The 17,971-nt window shown below is 46.1% G+C and overlaps 1 protein-coding gene and 1 non-coding gene across 2 annotated transcripts; one reads left to right on the forward strand and one right to left on the reverse strand.

Moving 5' to 3' along the window:
- The first annotated feature begins 100 nt into the window (after positions 1-100).
- LOC129538471 (primary amine oxidase, liver isozyme-like) lies at positions 101-12,862 on the forward strand. Its single transcript, XM_088828563.1, has 4 exons — positions 101-1,697; positions 9,433-9,718; positions 11,940-12,069; positions 12,512-12,862. The coding sequence occupies exons 1-4, from the start codon at positions 101-103 to the stop codon at positions 12,860-12,862; spliced, it is 2,364 nt and encodes a 787-aa protein (XP_088684689.1).
- LOC129544890 (U6 spliceosomal RNA) lies at positions 3,045-3,151 on the reverse strand. The gene has a single exon (XR_008683627.2). It is a non-coding gene; the product is annotated as a U6 spliceosomal RNA (small nuclear RNA).
- Positions 12,863-17,971: the final 5,109 nt, after the last annotated feature.

The raw sequence follows: 17,971 nt of genomic DNA on the forward strand, positions 1-17,971 counted from the left end.
TCCAGAGACTGAAAGAGACATCAAGCACCCACTGTCTGTCTGTCTATCTTGCATTCTGCATTCCGATTGAAGAGGCTGAGGACAGCCAGGAGTTTTAGCGATGTTCATCTTCATTTTTCTGTCCTTGTGGACTCTTCTGGTGATGGGCAGGGAGGAGGGTGGTGCTGGGAGTGAGGAGGGAGTTGGGAAGCAGTGTCATCCCAGCCTGCCTCCCCGCTGCCCCTCCGGATCCCCCAGTGCCCAGCCCTGGACACTGCCTGACCACAGCCAGCTGTTTGCAGACCTGAGCCGAGAAGAGCTGACGGCTGTGATGAGCTTCCTGACCCAGAAGCTGGGGCCAGACCTGGTGGATGCAGCCCAGGCCCGACCCTCAGACAACTGCGTCTTCTCGGTAGAGCTGCAGCTGCCCCCGAAGGCTGCAGCCCTGGCCCACCTGGACAGGGGGAGCCCCCCACCTGCCCGGGAGGCACTGGCCATCGTCTTCTTTGGCAAACAACCGCAGCCCAATGTGACTGAACTGGTGGTGGGGCCACTACCCCAGCCCTCCTACATGCGGGATGTGACCGTGGAACGTCATGGGGGCCCCCTGCCCTATTACCGACGCCCTGTGCTTCTCCGAGAGTACCTGGACATAGACCAGATGATCTTTGACAGAGAGCTGCCCCGGGCTGCTGGTGTCCTCCACCACTGCTGCTCCTACAAACAAGGAGGACAGAAACTGGTGACCATGAACTCAGCTCCCCGTGGTGTGCAGTCAGGGGACAGGGCCACCTGGTTTGGCCTCTACTACAACATTTCTGGGGCTGGGTTCTTCCTGCACCCCGTGGGGTTGGAGCTGTTGGTAGATCACAAGGCTCTGGACCCTGCCCAGTGGACCATCCAGAAGGTGTTCTTTCAAGGCCGCTACTATGAGAGTCTGGCCCAGCTGGAGGAGCAATTTGAGGCTGGCCAGGTGAATGTGGTGGTGATCTCAGACAATGGCACAGGTGGGTCCTGGTCCCTGAAGTCCCAGGTGCCCCCGGGTCCGGCTCCCCCTCTGCAGTTCCATCCTCAGGGGCCCCGCTTCAGGGTCCAGGGCAATCAAGTGTCCTCCTCATTGTGGACTTTCTCCTTTGGCCTCGGAGGTTTCAGTGGTCCTAGGATCTTTGACATCCGCTTCCAAGGGGAGAGAATTGCGTATGAAGTCAGTGTCCAGGAGGCCTTGGCCATCTATGGTGGAAATTCTCCTTTTGCCTTGAGAGGCCGGTATGCAGATGCCAACTTTGGTTTGGGATACTTTTCCACACCCCTGAGCCGTGGAGTGGACTGTCCCTATCTGGCTACCTACGTGGACTGGCACTTCCTTCTGGAGTCCCAAGCCCCCAAGACACTACGAGACGCCTTTTGTGTGTTTGAGCAGAACAAGGGCCTGCCCCTGAGGCGACACCACTCAGATTTTCTTTCCCACTATTTTGGGGGCGTTGTGGAGACAGTGCTGGTCTTCAGGTCTGTGTCCACGATGCTCAACTATGACTATGTGTGGGATATGGTCTTCCACCCCGATGGGGCCATAGAAGTCAAATTCCATGCCACGGGCTACATCAGCTCAGTATTTCTCTTTGGTGCTGCCCAAAGATACGGAAACCAGGTTCGGGAGAACACACTGGGTACTGTCCACACCCACAGTGCCCACTACAAGGTGGATCTGGATGTGGGAGGTAAGACGTGCTGGCAGAGGCAATGATTCCAGTACAAGAGTCTGAAGTCTTTTTTTAAATTTTTAATTATTTTTTATTGGAGGCAAATTATTTTACAATATTATATTGGTTGGTTTTGCCATACATTGACATGAATTTGCCCTGGATTTACATAAGTTCCCCCTCCTGAACCCCCCTCCCACCTCCCTCCTCCCTTTATCCTCCCTCTGGGTCATCCCCGCATGCCAGCCCCGAGCATCCTATAACATGCATTGACCCTGAACTAGTGATTCGTTTCACATATGACAACATACGTGTTTCAATGCCATTCTTCCAAATCATCCCACCCTCACCCTCTCCCACAGAGTCCCAAAGACTGTTCTATACATCTGTGTCTCTTTTGCTGTCTCGTATACAGGGTTAAGGTTGCCATCTTTCTAAATTCCATATATATGCATTAGTATACTGTATTGGTGTTTTTCTTTCTGGCTTACTTCACTCTGTATAATAGGCTCCAGTTTCATCCACCTCATTAGAACTGATTCAAATGTATTCTTTTTAATGGCTGAATAATACTCCATTGTGTATATGTACCAAAGCTTTCTTATCCATTCGTCTGCAGATGGATATCTAGGTTGCTTCCATGTCCTGGCTATTATAAACAGTGCTGCAATGAACATTGGAGTACATGTGTCTCTTTCAGTTCTGGTTTCCTCGGTGTGTATGCCCAGGAGTGTGATTGCTGGATCATATGGCAGTTCTATTTCCAGTTTTTTGAGGAATCTCCACACTGTTATCCATAGTGGCTGTACTAGTTTGCATTCCCACCAACAGTGTAAGAGGGTTCCTTTCTCTCCACATCCTCTCCAGCATTTATTGCATGTAGACTTTTGGATAGCAGCCATTCTGACTGGTGTGAAATGGTATCTCATTGTGGTTTTGATTTGCATCTCTCTGATTATGAGGGATGTTGAGCATTTTTTCATGTGTTTGTTAGCCATCTTTATGTCTTCTTTGGAGAAATGTCTGTTTAGTTCTTTGGCCCATTTTTTGATTGGGTCATTTATTTTTCTGGAATTGAGCTGCAGGAGCTGCTTGTATATTTTGGAGATTAATCCTTTATCAGTTGCTTCATTAGCTATTATTTTCTCCCATTCTGAAGGCTGTCTTTTCAGCTTACTTATAGTTTCCTTTGCTGTGCAGAAGCTTTTGATTTTAATTAGGTCCCATTTGTTTATTTTTGCTTTTATTTCCAATATTCTGGGAGGTGGGTCATGGAGGATCCTGCTGTGATTTATGTCGGAGAGTGTTTTGCCTACGTTCTCCTCTAGGAGTTTTATAGTTTCTGGTCTTACATTTAGCTCTCTAAAAAATATGGAACGCTTCACAAATTTGCATGTCATCCTTGCGCAGGGGCCATGCTAATCTTCTCTGTATCGTTCCAATTTTAGTATATGTGCTGCCAAAGCGAGCACAAGAGTCTGAAGTCTTAAGCCTAGATTTAAAAGTTTTCATTGTGCCAATTCCTTGGTTGTCCGGTGGTTAAGACTCCACATTTCCACTGCAGGAGGCAGGGTTCCATCCCTGGTCAGGGTACTAATATCCTGCTTGCTGGGAGGCCAAAGAGAAGAAAAATCTCTTTGAAACATTAAAGATGTAAAAGTATATGAATAAATATGAAAGTCATCGAACTCCTCAGAGATTTTCAACCTTAGGTAGTTATTCCCTCATGCTTAAAAAAATAATTCTTTCCTTTTTTAAACTGTGCACCTGCAGTTCAAGAATATATCAGGGTGTGTGCTGTATATGATACTATACAGTGGTAGTTAGTTGCCCAGTCATGACCAACTCTGCGACCCCATGGATAGTAGCCCGCCAGGCTCCTCCGTCCATGGGATTTCACGGCAAGAGTACTGGAGTGGGTTGTACTTCCTTCTCCAGGGGGTCTTCCCAACCCAGGGATGGAACTCATGTCTGCTGCATTGGCAGGTGGGTTCTTTACTACTGAGCCACCTGGGAAGACCCATGGTAAGATATACTGGTATAGATTTTTACTGAAATTTTTCAATCATAATGTACATATATTTTCTCAGTTCTAATTTCTCACATAACAACATACTATACTCATGCAAACAACAAATATTTACTGAATGCATATTTGTGCCAAGCACTGCACTAAAACAGTTTAAAAAGAAACCACATCTCTGCTCTCAGGAGGCTTAGGTTATAATGGAGGAGTAGGGACCACATGAAGAGCTCCTGGCAATTGTGAGAGCAACCTTTTTTTTTTTTTTATTGAAGTTTAGTTGATTTATGATGTTGTGTTAATTTCTGCTATGCAGCAAAGTGATTCAGTTATACAGACATATGTATATTCTTTTTCATATTATTTTCCATTATGGTTTATCTCAGGATATTGAATACAGTTCTCTGTGCTATGCAGTAGGTCTTTGCTGTTTATCCACTCTATGTATAGTAGTTTAGGTCTGCTAACCTCCAACTCCCAATCATTCCTCCCCCACAGCAACCACAGATCTGTTTCTATAGCTGTAAATCTGTTTCTGTTTCATAAATATGTCAGTTTCTGCTGTATTTTATTATTTATGAAATTTTTTAATTGGAAGATAATTTCTTAACAATGTTGTGTTAGTTTCTGCTGTTCAACAATGTGAATCAACCATAAGTGTGTGTGTGTATACATATACATACCCCCTCCCTCACGGGTCCCCCTCCCACTCTTCCCCATCCCACCCCTCTAGGTCATCACAGAGCACCTGGCTGAGCTCCCTGCATTATACAGGAACTTCCCACTGGCTATTTTACACCAAGTGTTTCAATGCTGCACTCTGAATTCGTCCCACCCTCTCCTTCCCTCGCTGTGTCCACAAGTCAGTTCTCTATGTTTATGTCTCCATTCCTGCCCTGCAAATAGGTTCACCACTACCATTTTTCTAGATTTGATATATATGTGTTAATATACAATATTTGGTTTTCTTGTTCTGACTTACTTCACTCTGTATCACAGGCTATAGGTTCATCTACCTCAGTTCAACTGACTCTCATTTGTTCTTTTTTATGGCTCAATAATATTCCATTGTATATATATATTACACCATCTTTATCCATTCTCCTGTCAATGGACATTTAGGTTGTTTCCATGTGTTGACTATTGTAAATACTGCTGCTATGAACATAGGGGTACATGTATCTTTTCAAATTATAGTTTTGTCTGAATATATGCCCAGGAGTGGGATTGCTGGATCATATAGTAACTCTATTTTTAGGTTTTAGTGTTGGAGGGTTCCCTTTTCTCCACACCCTCTCCAGCATTTGTTCAGAAATGCTTTTTTCTATTCTTTTATTCTGTTCAATATGGTAGTCACTACCCACTTCTATTGTGTATATGTATATCTTACATCTTCTTAATCTAATCATTGGTTGTTGCACTTAGGTTGCTTCCAGGTCTTGGCAATCATAAATACTGTGGCTATGAAATTTGGGGTGTGTGTATTTTTTTGAATTACAGTTTTCTCCCAGGCCCAGAAGTGGGATTTCTGGATCACGTGGCAACTCTAACTTTACTTTTCTGAGGAACCTCCATACTGTTCTCCTTGGTGGCTGCACCAATTTACATTCCTACTAACAACGTAAGAAGGTTCCCTTTTCTCCACACCCTGAGAGAAAGATTTTTATGCTTATCCTCTTTGTATCTCAGTTTACACAAGTGTAAAAATGGTTTAACAGCGCATTTCTCATAAGATTGTTGTGAGGATTAATGACTATTTGAAAACATTTTTTCTTATGAAATAACTTTTTTGGTTTGGCTGAGCTGGGCCTTCATTGAAGAGCATGGTCTCTTCGTCATCATGGTTGGGCTGTCTCAAGTTGTGGCTCATGGACTTCTCTTGTTGTGGAGAGCAGGCTCTAGAATGTGAGGGTTCAGTTAGTTGTGGCTCTTGGGCCCAGATGCCCCAGGGCATGTGAAATTTTAGCTCCTTGACCAGGGCTCAAACCTGCATCCTATGCAGTGGAAGATGAATTCTTAACCACTGGACCACCAGGGAAGTCCCTGAAATAACTTTAGACTTACAGAAAAATTGCAGACATTTTACAGAGTTGCCATACATCCTTCACTGACTCCCCTTAACGTTAACATCTTACAAAAACACAGGACAGTCAAACCCAGGAAATTAACATGATTACAATACTATAAATGGCAGACCTGATGAGAATTTTATCAGTTCTTCCACTGATTTCCTTTCTCTGTTTCAGGATCTAAACCAGCATCCCATATTATGCTTAGATGTCCTATTTCTTTATGGTCTTCTCCAATCTGCAGCAGTTCCTGTTATTTACCTGTTTGGCTGTGTCCAGTCTGAGTTGCAGTACGTGGGATCATCACTGCATCAAGCAGGATCTTTTGTGGCAGCCCACAGGCTATCTTGTTGTGCCAGGCACTCTAGGACACGAGGGCTCCGTAGTTGTGGTGCGTAGGCTTCCTTGCACATGAGATCTTAGGTAGACTCTTTGATTCCCCCAACCAGAAATCAAACCCACGTCCCCTGCATTGCAAGGCAGATGCTTAACCACTGGACCACAGGGAAGTCCCAGGAACTGACACTTTTGAAGATACTAGTCAATCATTTTGTAGAATGGCTTTCATTGGGTTTTCTCTGATACTGTCTCATGATTAGATTGAGCTTGTGTTTTTGTTTTCATGGAGTTTCTTGGGTAAGAAAACCACAGGAATGACATTACACCCTTCTCAGAGCATCGTATCATGGGGTACATCATGTCCTTATGTCTTATCACCAGTGATGGGGGACTCAAGCAGTTGGTTAAGGTGGTATTTTCCAGCTACCTCCATTGCAAAAGTTAGTTTTCCACTTGCAATTAATAAATATTTGGGGTAAATTTTTGATGCTATGCAAATATACTATTTCTTTTCTTCCCAAGCTCTTTCTTCTCAAACTCTTGCCTATGAATATTAGCATCTATTGGTGGATGCTATGCAAATATACTATTTCTTTTCTTCTCAAACTCTTGCCTATGAATATTAGCATCTATTGGCAGATTTTTTCTGCAACAGTGATTATTACTGTGTCATTTACATTTTTCTCTTTTTCTTTATACATTTATTCATTGGAATTTTACATAAAAAAGTGTTGTCCCTCCATTTTATTTACATATATATTTATTTATTCATAACTATATATATGGACTCATGGATATTTTATTCTAAGGGTTAGAACCCCCTACTATCATTTATTTTTTTCCCTAAATTGTTCCGGTTTTGGTCATTGGGAGGGCCTTTAGGTTGGTTTCTGTGTCCTACTGACATGATTCCCTCCTTTTTTGAGCACTTCTTTACTCTCTGGCACCACAATATGTTCCTATTCCATCTTGTATTTTCCCTCTACTAACCCTTGATTCAACCACTTCTCCAAGAATCTCTGGTTTCTTTTATTGGAGAATGATATTTAGAAACCAAGATCTGGATAGCAGGTGTGCTCATTATTCCTGGGATGTCCTTGTTTTTAGGGTCACTTATTGAACTTAATTAGAAAATATATGTACATATTCTAACTGACACACATGTCTCTCTTTATCTCTACATCCAAACTAGGACAACTGTTTTTTTAAAAATTTTATGTACTTGTCTATTTATTTATGGCTTTGCTGTGTTTTTTTTGCTGTGTGTGGGGTTTCTCTAGCTGCAGTGCATAGGCTTCTCATTGTGGTGATTTCTCTTGTTGCAGAGCACAGACTCTGGAGTGCAGACTCAGTAGCTGCTGTGCATGGGCTTAGTTTCCCCAAGGCATGTGGAATTTTCCCAGACTAGGAATTGAAACCATGTCCCCTGAATTAGACAGCGAAATCCTTTAAAAAATAACTTTTTATTGGAGAATAACTGATTAACAGTGTTGTGATAATTTCAGGTAGATAGCAAAGGGACTCAGCCATACATATACTTGTATCCATTCTCCCTCAAGCTCCCCCCCATCCAGGCTGAAAAATATTTATGTATTTATTTATCTATTTGGCAGCACCAGGTTGCATGCAAGGTCTTAGTTGATTCATGTGTATCTAGTTCTCTGACCAGGGATCAAACCTCGGCCCCCTGCATTGGGAGCTCAGAGTCTTAGCCACTGGACCATTTGAGAACTCTCTATGGCAAACCTTAAAGCACATGTAATGGTGCCTGATACATGTGGAGAAATATTAGCTATTATTGTTGTTATTATTATCCATATGAGTTTGCTTGTGCGGCTGTACCAGAAAAGAGAACTCTTGGCCTGTACTTATCATCTAGGAGTAGAAAGGCTTCACTGGTGGCTCAGATGGTAAAGAATTTACCTGAAGGGCAGGAGACTCTGGTTCAATCCCAGGGTTGGGAAGATCCCCTAGAGAAGGGAATGGTTACCCACTCCAGTATTCTTGCCTGGAAAATTTCAGGGACAGAGGAGCCTGGAGACCTACAGTCCATGGACTCATAAACAGTCAGAAATGACTGAGCAACTAACACACACGTAAGCAAAAAATGTGGAGTGTGGACTAGGAGCAGTAATTCATAAGAGGAAACTGAGGCTTTGCTCAATCAGTCTCTGCTCTCTCTAATATTTTGAAGGTATGCAGGGAGCTTCTGGCATGTTTTAGTTTACTGTTCTTTGGTCTCAGATCACTTAATTTGACTCCTAATGTGAAACCTAGCTGGACTCCAATAAATTCTTTCAAAACAAATATGTAGGCAACATCCTATGCCTAATTCCTTACCAAACCCCAAACAATAGAAAACACCACTAAGCTCCAGCAGTGTTGGGTCTGGGGTCTGACTTTCCTTCCCGCTGGCCTGCATGTCTGCAGTCCATGTGTGGTGGAGCCACTTGATATTGGTTTCCTCTGGGTACTCATGTATAGTTAGTGTAGAACCAGACTGAGACCTAGGTCTCCAGCACTACCATGAAACTAACCACGTGCCCTTGGTGACAAGTAAAGTAAAGTAAAGTTGCTCAGTTGTGTCCGACTCTTTGCGACCCCATGGACTGTAGCCTACCAGGCTCCTCCATCCATGGGATTCTCCAGGCAAGAATATTGGAGTGGGTTGCCATTTCCTTCTCCAGGAGATCTTCCCAACCCAGGGATCGAACCCAGGTCTCCTGCATTGCAGGCAGACGCTTTACCATCTGAGCCACCAGGGAAGCTCCCTTGGTGACAAACTGGGGCACATCTAAGCCTCAGTTGTTCCATCCATAAAATGGGTTGTTGTGTAAGTAAAGCATCAATCCATATAAAGCCCTTAGCACAGTGCCTGTGTAGAACTCCTCCAAGTTCAGTAAACTGAGCTACTGCTGTGATTATGTTCATGAGAAGTCAGTTTCTAATGATGGCACTTCAGATATGATATGCAGACCTTTTCCTCAGGTCAGGAAGAACCTGACTCTGCACATCGCCTGCTAGACTGCTCCAACCTCAGGGAAACTACCCTACCTTCAGCTCCTCAGAAGGAGAAGGTCAATGGAAACTCAGTCGTAGGGAATCTGGGGTTATTACCAGAGATGATGTCCAGAAGAAAAACCTTCTCCAAATCTCTGGATCAGGGACATTCTGGGGAGAGGGGAGGGAAGCAAGGGACACACTCAGTCTGGCCTTGTCTTTGGCTCCTACTCTGAAGCCAGGAGCAGGCAGACTCCAGAGGGGGCAGGGCAACTGCCTGACCAACTCTCGGTCCTCCCTTCTCCCCACTCCACACCCCCAGGACTGGAGAACTGGGTCTGGGCTGAGGACATGGCTTTTGTCCCCACGGCAGTACCCTGGAGCCCTGAGCACCAGATACAGAGGCTGCAGGTGACCCGGAAGCAGCTGGAGACGGAGGAGCAGGCCGCCTTCCCCGTGGGAGGGGCCTCCCCTCGCTACCTGTACCTGGCCAGCAACCAGAGCAACAAGTGGGGACACCCTCGGGGCTATCGCATCCAAACAGTCAGCTTTGCTGGGGAGCCGCTGCCCCAGAACAGCTCCATGGAGAGAGCCTTCAGCTGGGCAAGGTGAGTGATGGGATGTAAGGTAGGCACTGGGGGAGGTGGATGGTACAAAAGGCTACGTGTTGCTGGGAACCCAGGCTCCCCACCTCCCATGGGTGTGTGTACACACTCACAACCACACATTCTCACACACATGCATTCCTACAGCTACAATCTTAGGCTGCTCAAATTGAAACCTACTGGGTGAATGGATGAATGGAAAGATAGATACTGAACCAAATGTGAAAAAACGTTTAAGGCATCAGTGGAATCTCCGAGGTGGGTGTGTGGGTGTTCACTCTCTTACTCTTTCAAGTTTTCTGTATGTTTAAAATGTTCATAATCAAGGTTGGAGAGGAGAGACTTCCCTGGCAGTCCAGTGGTTAAGACTTCACCTTCCAATGCAGGGGTTGTGGGTTTGATCCCTGGTCGGGGAGCTAAGATCCCATATTTTTCATGGCCAAAAAGCCAAAACATGAAATAGAAGCAAGATTATTACAAATTCAATAAAAACTTTAAAAAAAATGGTCCACATAAAAAAAAAACTTATTAAAAAAGATTGAGTCAAAATAGTTATTTAAAAATCCGTAAACAAATGCTGGAGAGGGTGTGGTGAGAAGAGCACACCCCCTATGCTACTTGTGGGAATGTAAATTGGTAAAGCCAGTATAGAGAAGAGAGAATGGACATTCCTTAAACACTGAAAAATAGAACTCCCATCCGATCCTGCAATCCCACTCCTGGACACATACCCAGAGAAAACCATGATCTAAAAGTATACCTGCACCTCAGTGTTCATTGCAGCACTCTTTACACTGTTTACAGCCAAGACATGAAAACAGCCTAAATGTCCATCGACAGAGTAATGGATAAAGAACATATGGTACATATACACAATGAAATATTACTTAGCCATTAAAAGAAGTAATGGCTTCAGCTCCTCAAAAGGAGAAGGTCAGTTGAAACCCAGCCACATAAAATAATAATTTAAGGAGTTTGCTCAACCTAGTAGAATCAAATTTCTTTAAGTACCTTGGAAGAACTCCCTAACATAAAATGTATGAAATTTAATGACCAGTGGTCACTTATCGCTCAATAGAATGGGGGGTAGGGGCATTGGTAGGGTGGACGACATTTGCAGCAACATGAATGAACCCAGATATTGTCATACTGAGTAAAGTAAGTCAGAGAGAGAAGGAGAAATATCGTCTGACATCCCTTATATTCGAAATATTAAAAACAAATTATACAAGTGAACTTGTTTACGAAACAGAAACAGACTCACAGACTTAGAGAACAAACTTATGGTTGCCAGGAAGGAAGGGTGAGGGGAAGGGATGGTTGAGGAGTTTGGGATCGACACATACATGCAACTATACTTAAAATTGGGCTTCCCTGGTGGTCCACTGACTAAGAACTCACCTGCCAATGAGGGGGACATGGGCTCGATCCCTGGTCAGGGAGCTAAGATTCCCACATGCTGCAGGGCAACTGAGCCCGTTCACCACAACTACTGAGCCAGCACTCCAGATCTCTGAGCCGCCACTACGGAAGCCCTCATGCCTAGAGCCCATGCTCCACAACGAAGATTAGTCCCCACTCCCTGCAAGTAGAAAAAGCCTGAGCTCACAGCAGCGAAGACCCTGTGCAGCCAAAAATAAAAAAATAAAACGGATAGCCAACGAGATCCTACTGTGTAGCACTAAGTCTGCTCAGTGTTGTGTGGCAGCCTGAATGGAAGCGGAGTTTGGGGGAGAATGGATACATGAATATATATGGCCGAGTCCCTTTGCTATCCACCTGAGACTATCACAACATTGTTAATTGACTATACCCCAATACCAAAAAAAGATTGAAGGAGGGAAGAAAGGAGGAAGAAAGGAGCACAGTTCTGAGGGAGTCCTCCCTAAAATCCAGGTACATGAGATACTGAAATTGACCCAAGATGGGAATCAGGCCATGTCTGTGCCTATGCATGCAGACCCAGAGTCCCATGTGCATGGAGGCATGAGTCACAGTCCCACCTGAAGTCTGAACCATGGACTAGTAGATGTGTGAGATACATGATATTGAGCACATGCAGGAACTTTGCGAGGGAGAGTGGGAAGTGGACAGAGGACGATAAAGAGGCTGGACACCCTAAGACCTTTGTGCTCCTTTCCCCTTTGTGTGTCCTCTCCTCAGTGCAGCTTCAGGCAGCAGGATGGGTCAATGATCTTGTGGGTCTAATCCAAACCCCCTGCAGGTACCAGCTGGCCGTGACCCAGCGGAAGGAGGGGGAGCCCAGCAGCACCAGCATCTATAATTTGAATGACCCCTGGAGCCCCACTCTGGACTTCAGTGACTTCATCAACAATGAGACTATTGCTGGGCAAGTGAGTCGAGAGGGGGCCTGTGGGGGTGAGGGAGGAGGCAGAGGGAGCAAGCATGAGCCTCCTCACTCTCTTCCAAGTCAGAATCCTCCAGGGGTCTTTAGGACTCACTAAGGGAGAAAGCTGGGAAGGATTGGGGGCGGGAGGAGAAGGGGACGACAGAGGATGAGATGGCTGGATGGCATCACCGATTCGATGGACATGGGTTTGAGTGAACTCCGGGAGTTGGTGATGGACAGGGAGGCCTGGCGTGCTGTGATTCATGGGGTCGCAAAGAGTCGGACACAACTGAGCGACTGAACTGAACTGAACTGAAAGGAGAAAGTGTTATGATTTCACATTTTTCCTGGCTGATGAGCTCAGTCCTTCTGTATGAGTCCACTGTGGGAGGCAGAAGTGTCCTTAGCAGCGCCTGACCTCATGATCCTCTTTCTTTCCCTACTAGGACTTGGTGGCCTGGGTGACAGCCGGTTTCCTGCACATCCCACATGCAGAGGACATTCCCAACACGGTGACAGTGGGGAATGGTGTGGGCTTCTTCCTGCGACCCTACAACTTCTTTGACCAGGAGCCCTCCATGGATTCTGCTGACTCCATCTACTTCCGGGAAGATCAGGATGCTGGGTCTTGTGAGATCAACTCCCTGGCTTGCCTGCCCCAGGCTGCTGCCTGTGCCCCTGACCTCCCTGCCTTCTCCCATGGGGGCTTCTCCCACAACCAGGTGGTCCTTGGAATGGGGAACGTGACTGGGACCCCAGAGCCAGGGAGTGTGGGGATGGGAGGGGACGGGCACTGAGCTGGGGAGCCTGTGCCCTCCTCTCCCTCCTCACACCCTGAGGTCCTCTCTCTCCCATCGTCCTCCCTTGGCTCCCCCTCCCTGCTGGGAGCATCCTGAATCTGTGATGCCCGAGACAGGAGCTTCTCAGTTCTGTGGACCTCAACCTGCTGGGTTCCTGTCACAGAAAGGAAAGGAATTGCCAGCAAGGACTCTCGAGTCATGGCTATACTTTCCCCAGTAGAAATTTTTTTAAATCTTATTCTTTAAATAAGATATAATTCATATACCATGAAGTTCATGCTTTTAACATGTACAGTTTAATGGGTTTTAGTATATTCATAAAGTTGCATAACCATGACTACTATCTAATTCTAGAACATTTTCATCACCCCACAAATAAACTCCAAATTGTGTTAACTATACTTTCTATTTCCCTCCAACCCCTTCCCAATTCTACGTAACCACTAAACCTTTCTGTCATGACAAATGTGCCTAGATCCTGGAAATTTCATATAAATAGATTCATGCAATGAATGGTCTTTTGTGGTTGGCTTCTTTCGCTCAGTGTAGCATTTCTGAGGGACATCCATGCTGTAGCATGAGTCAGTACTTCATTACTTTATGGTCAAATAATATTCCATTGTATGGATGGACCGTACTATGTTTCCACTTTTTGGTTATGATGGATAATGCTGCTATGAGGCATATCAATGCTGCTATGATGGATAATGCTGCTATTTGTGTACAAGTTTTCATGTGAGTGAATGCCTTCATTTCTCTTGGGCATATACCAGGGAATGGAATTGCTAGGTCATATGGTAAAGGACATCAACCCTGAATATTCATTGGAAGGACTGAAGCTGAAGCTCCAATACTTTGGCCACCTGATGCAAAGAGTCAACTCATTGGAAAAGGCCCTGATGCTGGAAAAGACTGTGGGCAAGAGGATAAGGGGGTGACAGAGGATGAGATGGTTGGATGGCTCAGTGGACATGAATCTGCACAGACTCCAGGAGCTAGTAAAGGACAGGGAAGCCTGGTGTGTTGCAATCCATAGGGTCGCAAAGAGTCAGACATGACTGGACGACTGAATAACAAATGGTAATTCTGTGTTTACCCTTTTGAGGAATCACCAGACACTTTTCCAAAGAAACTGCCGTTTCCTTTGATTTTTTTGGTATAACATAGCATAGCACTTTTACTTCAACTTTTATGCAACATACTTACACTCATCATAAAATGTACCCTTTGGCCATTAAAATTTTTTATTTTTTATGTATTTATTTATTTTTGGCTGTGCTGGATCTTTGTTGCTGCACTGGTTTTTCTCTAGTTGTTGTGAGCGGGGGCTTCTCTCTAGTAGCAGTGCATGGGCTTTTCATCGCAGAGACAGCTTCTCTTGTTGCAGAGCATGGGCTCTAGAGCGCGCAGGCTTCAGTAGTTGCAGCATATAGGCGGTAGTTGTGGCTCCCAGGCTCTAGAGCACAGGCTTAATAGTCGTGGCGCACGCTCTTAGTTGCCCGCAGTATGTGGGATCTTCCACCCACCTGGGATCGAATCCACGTCTCCTACATTGGCGGGCAGATTCTTTACCACTGAGCCACCAGGGAAGCCCTCATTGGGCCATTTTTAAATGTACAGTTCAGTTATGTTAAGTACCTGGGGAAGCTTTCTTGGGTCTTTACTGACTGGCTAAAGCTCCTCTTCTGTACTGACTGGGTCTTTAATATGAAGGTGAGGCGTTTACAGACCATTTGTTTTCTGGAGCCCCAGGACAGGGTCCCCACAGGCCTGTGTCCCAGATCTTATAAGGTTCTTCCTTCAACTCCCTGTCGCCCTCCCTAGCTCCCTCCTTCTCTCTCCTTTCTTATCTTTCTCCTCCCCCTCCCCTGCTACTTGTTTCTACTCTGTGGTATTTCCCTCTGCGGTTCTAGGGGAAGTCCCTGCTGCCACAGGTCCCCAAATCCTCACCTCCCCATTTCCTCAGCTTTAGTGTCCTCCTCTGTCCCTGGGCTGAGGATGCCTTGGGCATACAGGGGACTGTGGAACCAGAGGTGTCCCGGTGGGGACAGTCCCACCTAGTCAAGCAACAGTCTCCAGGGCCTCACATCCTGGCTTCCCCTTCCTGGCCATGGACTTCGGATGGACGTAAAGAAGAACTGGGACATTTTCCAGGAAGGAGTGTAGGGTCAGGAGGAAGGCCAGGGGCAGGTAGGCCTCAAAGACCGAGGTTTCTCAGGTGCCTCCAGGTCTGCATCTATAGTTTGCCTTATCCTGTCAAGTGTTTTCTTCTCAAGGGGCTGTGAGGTCAGGAGGAGACGGGGTTCTTTCCCCAGCTAGAAGCCATGACTGCAGACCCAGCCCTCGGGGAAGACACTGAAAGGGCAGGTCCTGGCGAGAGGGGAGTTCAGGGCACAGAGATTTGGGTCCAGCTCAGCTTGAGACCAGAGGGAAACCGAAAGTTCAGACTACATGGAAATCCCATCGTTTCTCACAGGAGCTACCTGGACCCAGACTCAACCAGGAATTAAGTTTTGGCAAAGGGGCTTTCGTAGAAAGACTAAAAGTCATGGGAGCCACATTCTTGATTCAAGAATATCAGCAGCATATGGTGAAAAGTGGAGCTTCCCGGTGGTGTTAGTGGTAAAGAACCCGCCTGCCAATGTAGGTAGACATAAGAGACATGGGTTCTATCCCTGGGTCAGGAAGATCCCCTGGAGGAGGAAAGGACAACCCACGCCAGTATTCTTGCCTGGAGAATCCCATGGACAGAGGAACCTGGAGGGCTGCAGTCCATGGGATTGCACAGAGTTGACTCAGCACGCATGCACGCATGGTGAAAAGCGCTCAGACGGGAAGGGGTTAAAGGCAGAGCTGGTTTGCTATTGATGATTATTTTTATTTTGCTTCTCAGCTCAGTGATTCAACATTTCTTTACTCTCTCACCCCAGATGAATGTCATATTTTGACTTTCTTGTGTTTTCTTGTTTAAAGAAATTTGAACCATGACAAGTATAAATGCTCTCATCTTGCCCGCTAAAGATGGGCAGGGCGGGGTGGGGGAGGGTTAAGTTGCTTCTCCTGGCTGGTCCATCTCTGTTTCTCCATATACAGGGGTGGGGAGAGGGGACCTGTGGCTCTAGGCTGACGTCTGTGTGGGGGAGCTCTGCTGCTAATGCTCACTTGCTGACAAAGGAATGTGAAATAGGGCTCCCCACTGGGGTCAGAGGGCACAACTGGAGTCTCCCCAAGGGAGGATGCACACAGGGAACACTCAACAACAGTCATGGAGGTGGTGGCCCTGTTGGAAGGCTCTCCTGGGAACATACCTTTCTGCCAAAAGAGAGAAACAAGCAGCCCAAAGAGATACAAAGGGTCAGAGCAGCAAAGTTCACAGGGAGCCTGGCGAGTGGGAGGAATGCTTGGGAATGTGGCCCCTCCGGGACTGATGGACTTATACCTCGAGCACTGCACACACTCACACACACATACCCAAACACACAGAGTCAGTGTGAGCTCCCTGGCCTGGCATCTTAGGGGTGTCCGCCTCGTGTCCTCACCCTTCCATTTGGCCTGTGCCAAGGGGTGACCAGGTTTTCTCCACTCAGGCCCTGCAGGTGAGTGTCTGCAACTTCTGCCCCATCTCTCCTCCTTACCTGGACTCTGTGAATGGAAAGAGCCTGTAGTGTTCTCAGTGGAGCTAGACTCTCAGTTACCTTCCCACTGCAAATAATTTTTCTTTAGCCAACTGCCCGTGCACCTCATTAAGAAGGGTTTATATTCTTAATTTGGGTGCACATATTGTTTAATATGGGGCTTTCCCGGTGGCTCAGAGGGTAAAGAATCTGCTTGCAATGCAGGAGACCTGGATTTGATCTCTGGGTCAGGAAGATCTCCTAGAGAAGAAAATGGCAACCCACTCCAGTATTCTTGCCTGGAGAATTCCATGAACAGAGGAGCCTGGTGGGCTACAGTCCATGAAGGTTGCAAAGAATCGGACATGACTGAGCGACTAAGCAGCAGCAGCAGCAGCATTGTTTAACATATGAACTACTTTGTAAATAAAATTGTCGATTAATAGAAGAAAATGAACACTGCAGGGACCCCTGGGGGTCCAGTGGCTAAGGTTCAACACTCCCAATGTAGGGGGCCTGGGTTTGATCCCTGGTCAGGGGACTAGATCCCACATGCCACAGCTAAAGATCCCAAAAGCTCTAAGGAACATAGACAATTCCATGTGCCACAACTAAGATCCCTTGCTGCCAAATAAATATTGAAAACAAACAAAAACAAAACAAACAAAAAAACTACCAAAAGTCATTATTGATGCTTGTAAACAACAACAAACATATACCTTGGCCATAGTCTGTGGGCCAGGATATGATGCGGGAGCACCCCCCTTTCTCAAGGACCCTCAAAGAATATGGTATCTCAGCCTCTCCCACTTCTCCCATTGAATGGAGCCAGGATGGTGGCAATGACTCTGGGCTAGTGGATTTCCATCTGCTGCCTCATTTATTCCTCACAACTGCCTTAAAGCAGATATTGTTATTCCCATTTTACAGATGAGGGCTCAAAGATTCGGAGGGATTAGGTAACTTGCCCCAAGTCACCTGACTGGTAGGCAGTGGGGCTGGGATCAAACCCAGGTCTTCGTGAAATCATACCTGACTCCTTCCTCCACACCATTGCTCTTCTCCAGGGCCTGGCAGCCTGGTTAAAGAATTAAACAATGTAATGTGTGAGAAGCACTTGGCACCTGATCCATGGGAAATGACCCTCTAGGAGAAAAATCAGCATTCAGTGGACCAGAGCAGAAATCTGCAGTTGCCTTAAAGCAAAGCCTCTCAACCTTGACTGGACGTTGAAATCACTGAGGAGCTTGTAAAACTCCACACACCCAGGCTGCATCTCAGCCCAATAAAATTAGAATTTCTGGAGGTGAAGCTCAGATATTAGCAGCTTTTTAATTTCCCCCCACTGATTCTAACATGAAACCAAGGTTGAGAAAACCCCAGGACAGCAGTTCAGTTGCAAACCTGCCAGAGGAGGCTGACCAGAGAATCTAAAAAAGAATGTGGCTGTCTGAAGGCACTGAAAAGGAGCATTAGAGAGCCTGCCCTGGCA

The sequence above is a fragment of the Moschus berezovskii genome, chromosome 20, assembly GCF_049115385.1.
Source record: "Moschus berezovskii isolate FMDL1 chromosome 20, NW_MosBer_1.0, whole genome shotgun sequence".
Taxonomy (NCBI): Eukaryota; Metazoa; Chordata; class Mammalia; order Artiodactyla; family Moschidae; genus Moschus; species Moschus berezovskii.

What these genes read in the sequence shown, in the direction of transcription:
- LOC129538471 (XM_088828563.1), top strand. Translation starts at nt 101, where the DNA reads ATGTTCATCTTCATTTTTCTGTCCTTGTGGACTCTTCTGGTGATGGGC. An exon ending in AGAGCCTTCAGCTGGGCAAG is followed by an intron (nt 9,719 to 11,939) that starts GTGAGTGATGGG and finishes AACCCCCTGCAG; the next exon opens with GTACCAGCTGGCCGTGACCC. An exon ending in ATGAGACTATTGCTGGGCAA is followed by an intron (nt 12,070 to 12,511) that starts GTGAGTCGAGAG and finishes TTTCCCTACTAG; the next exon opens with GACTTGGTGGCCTGGGTGAC.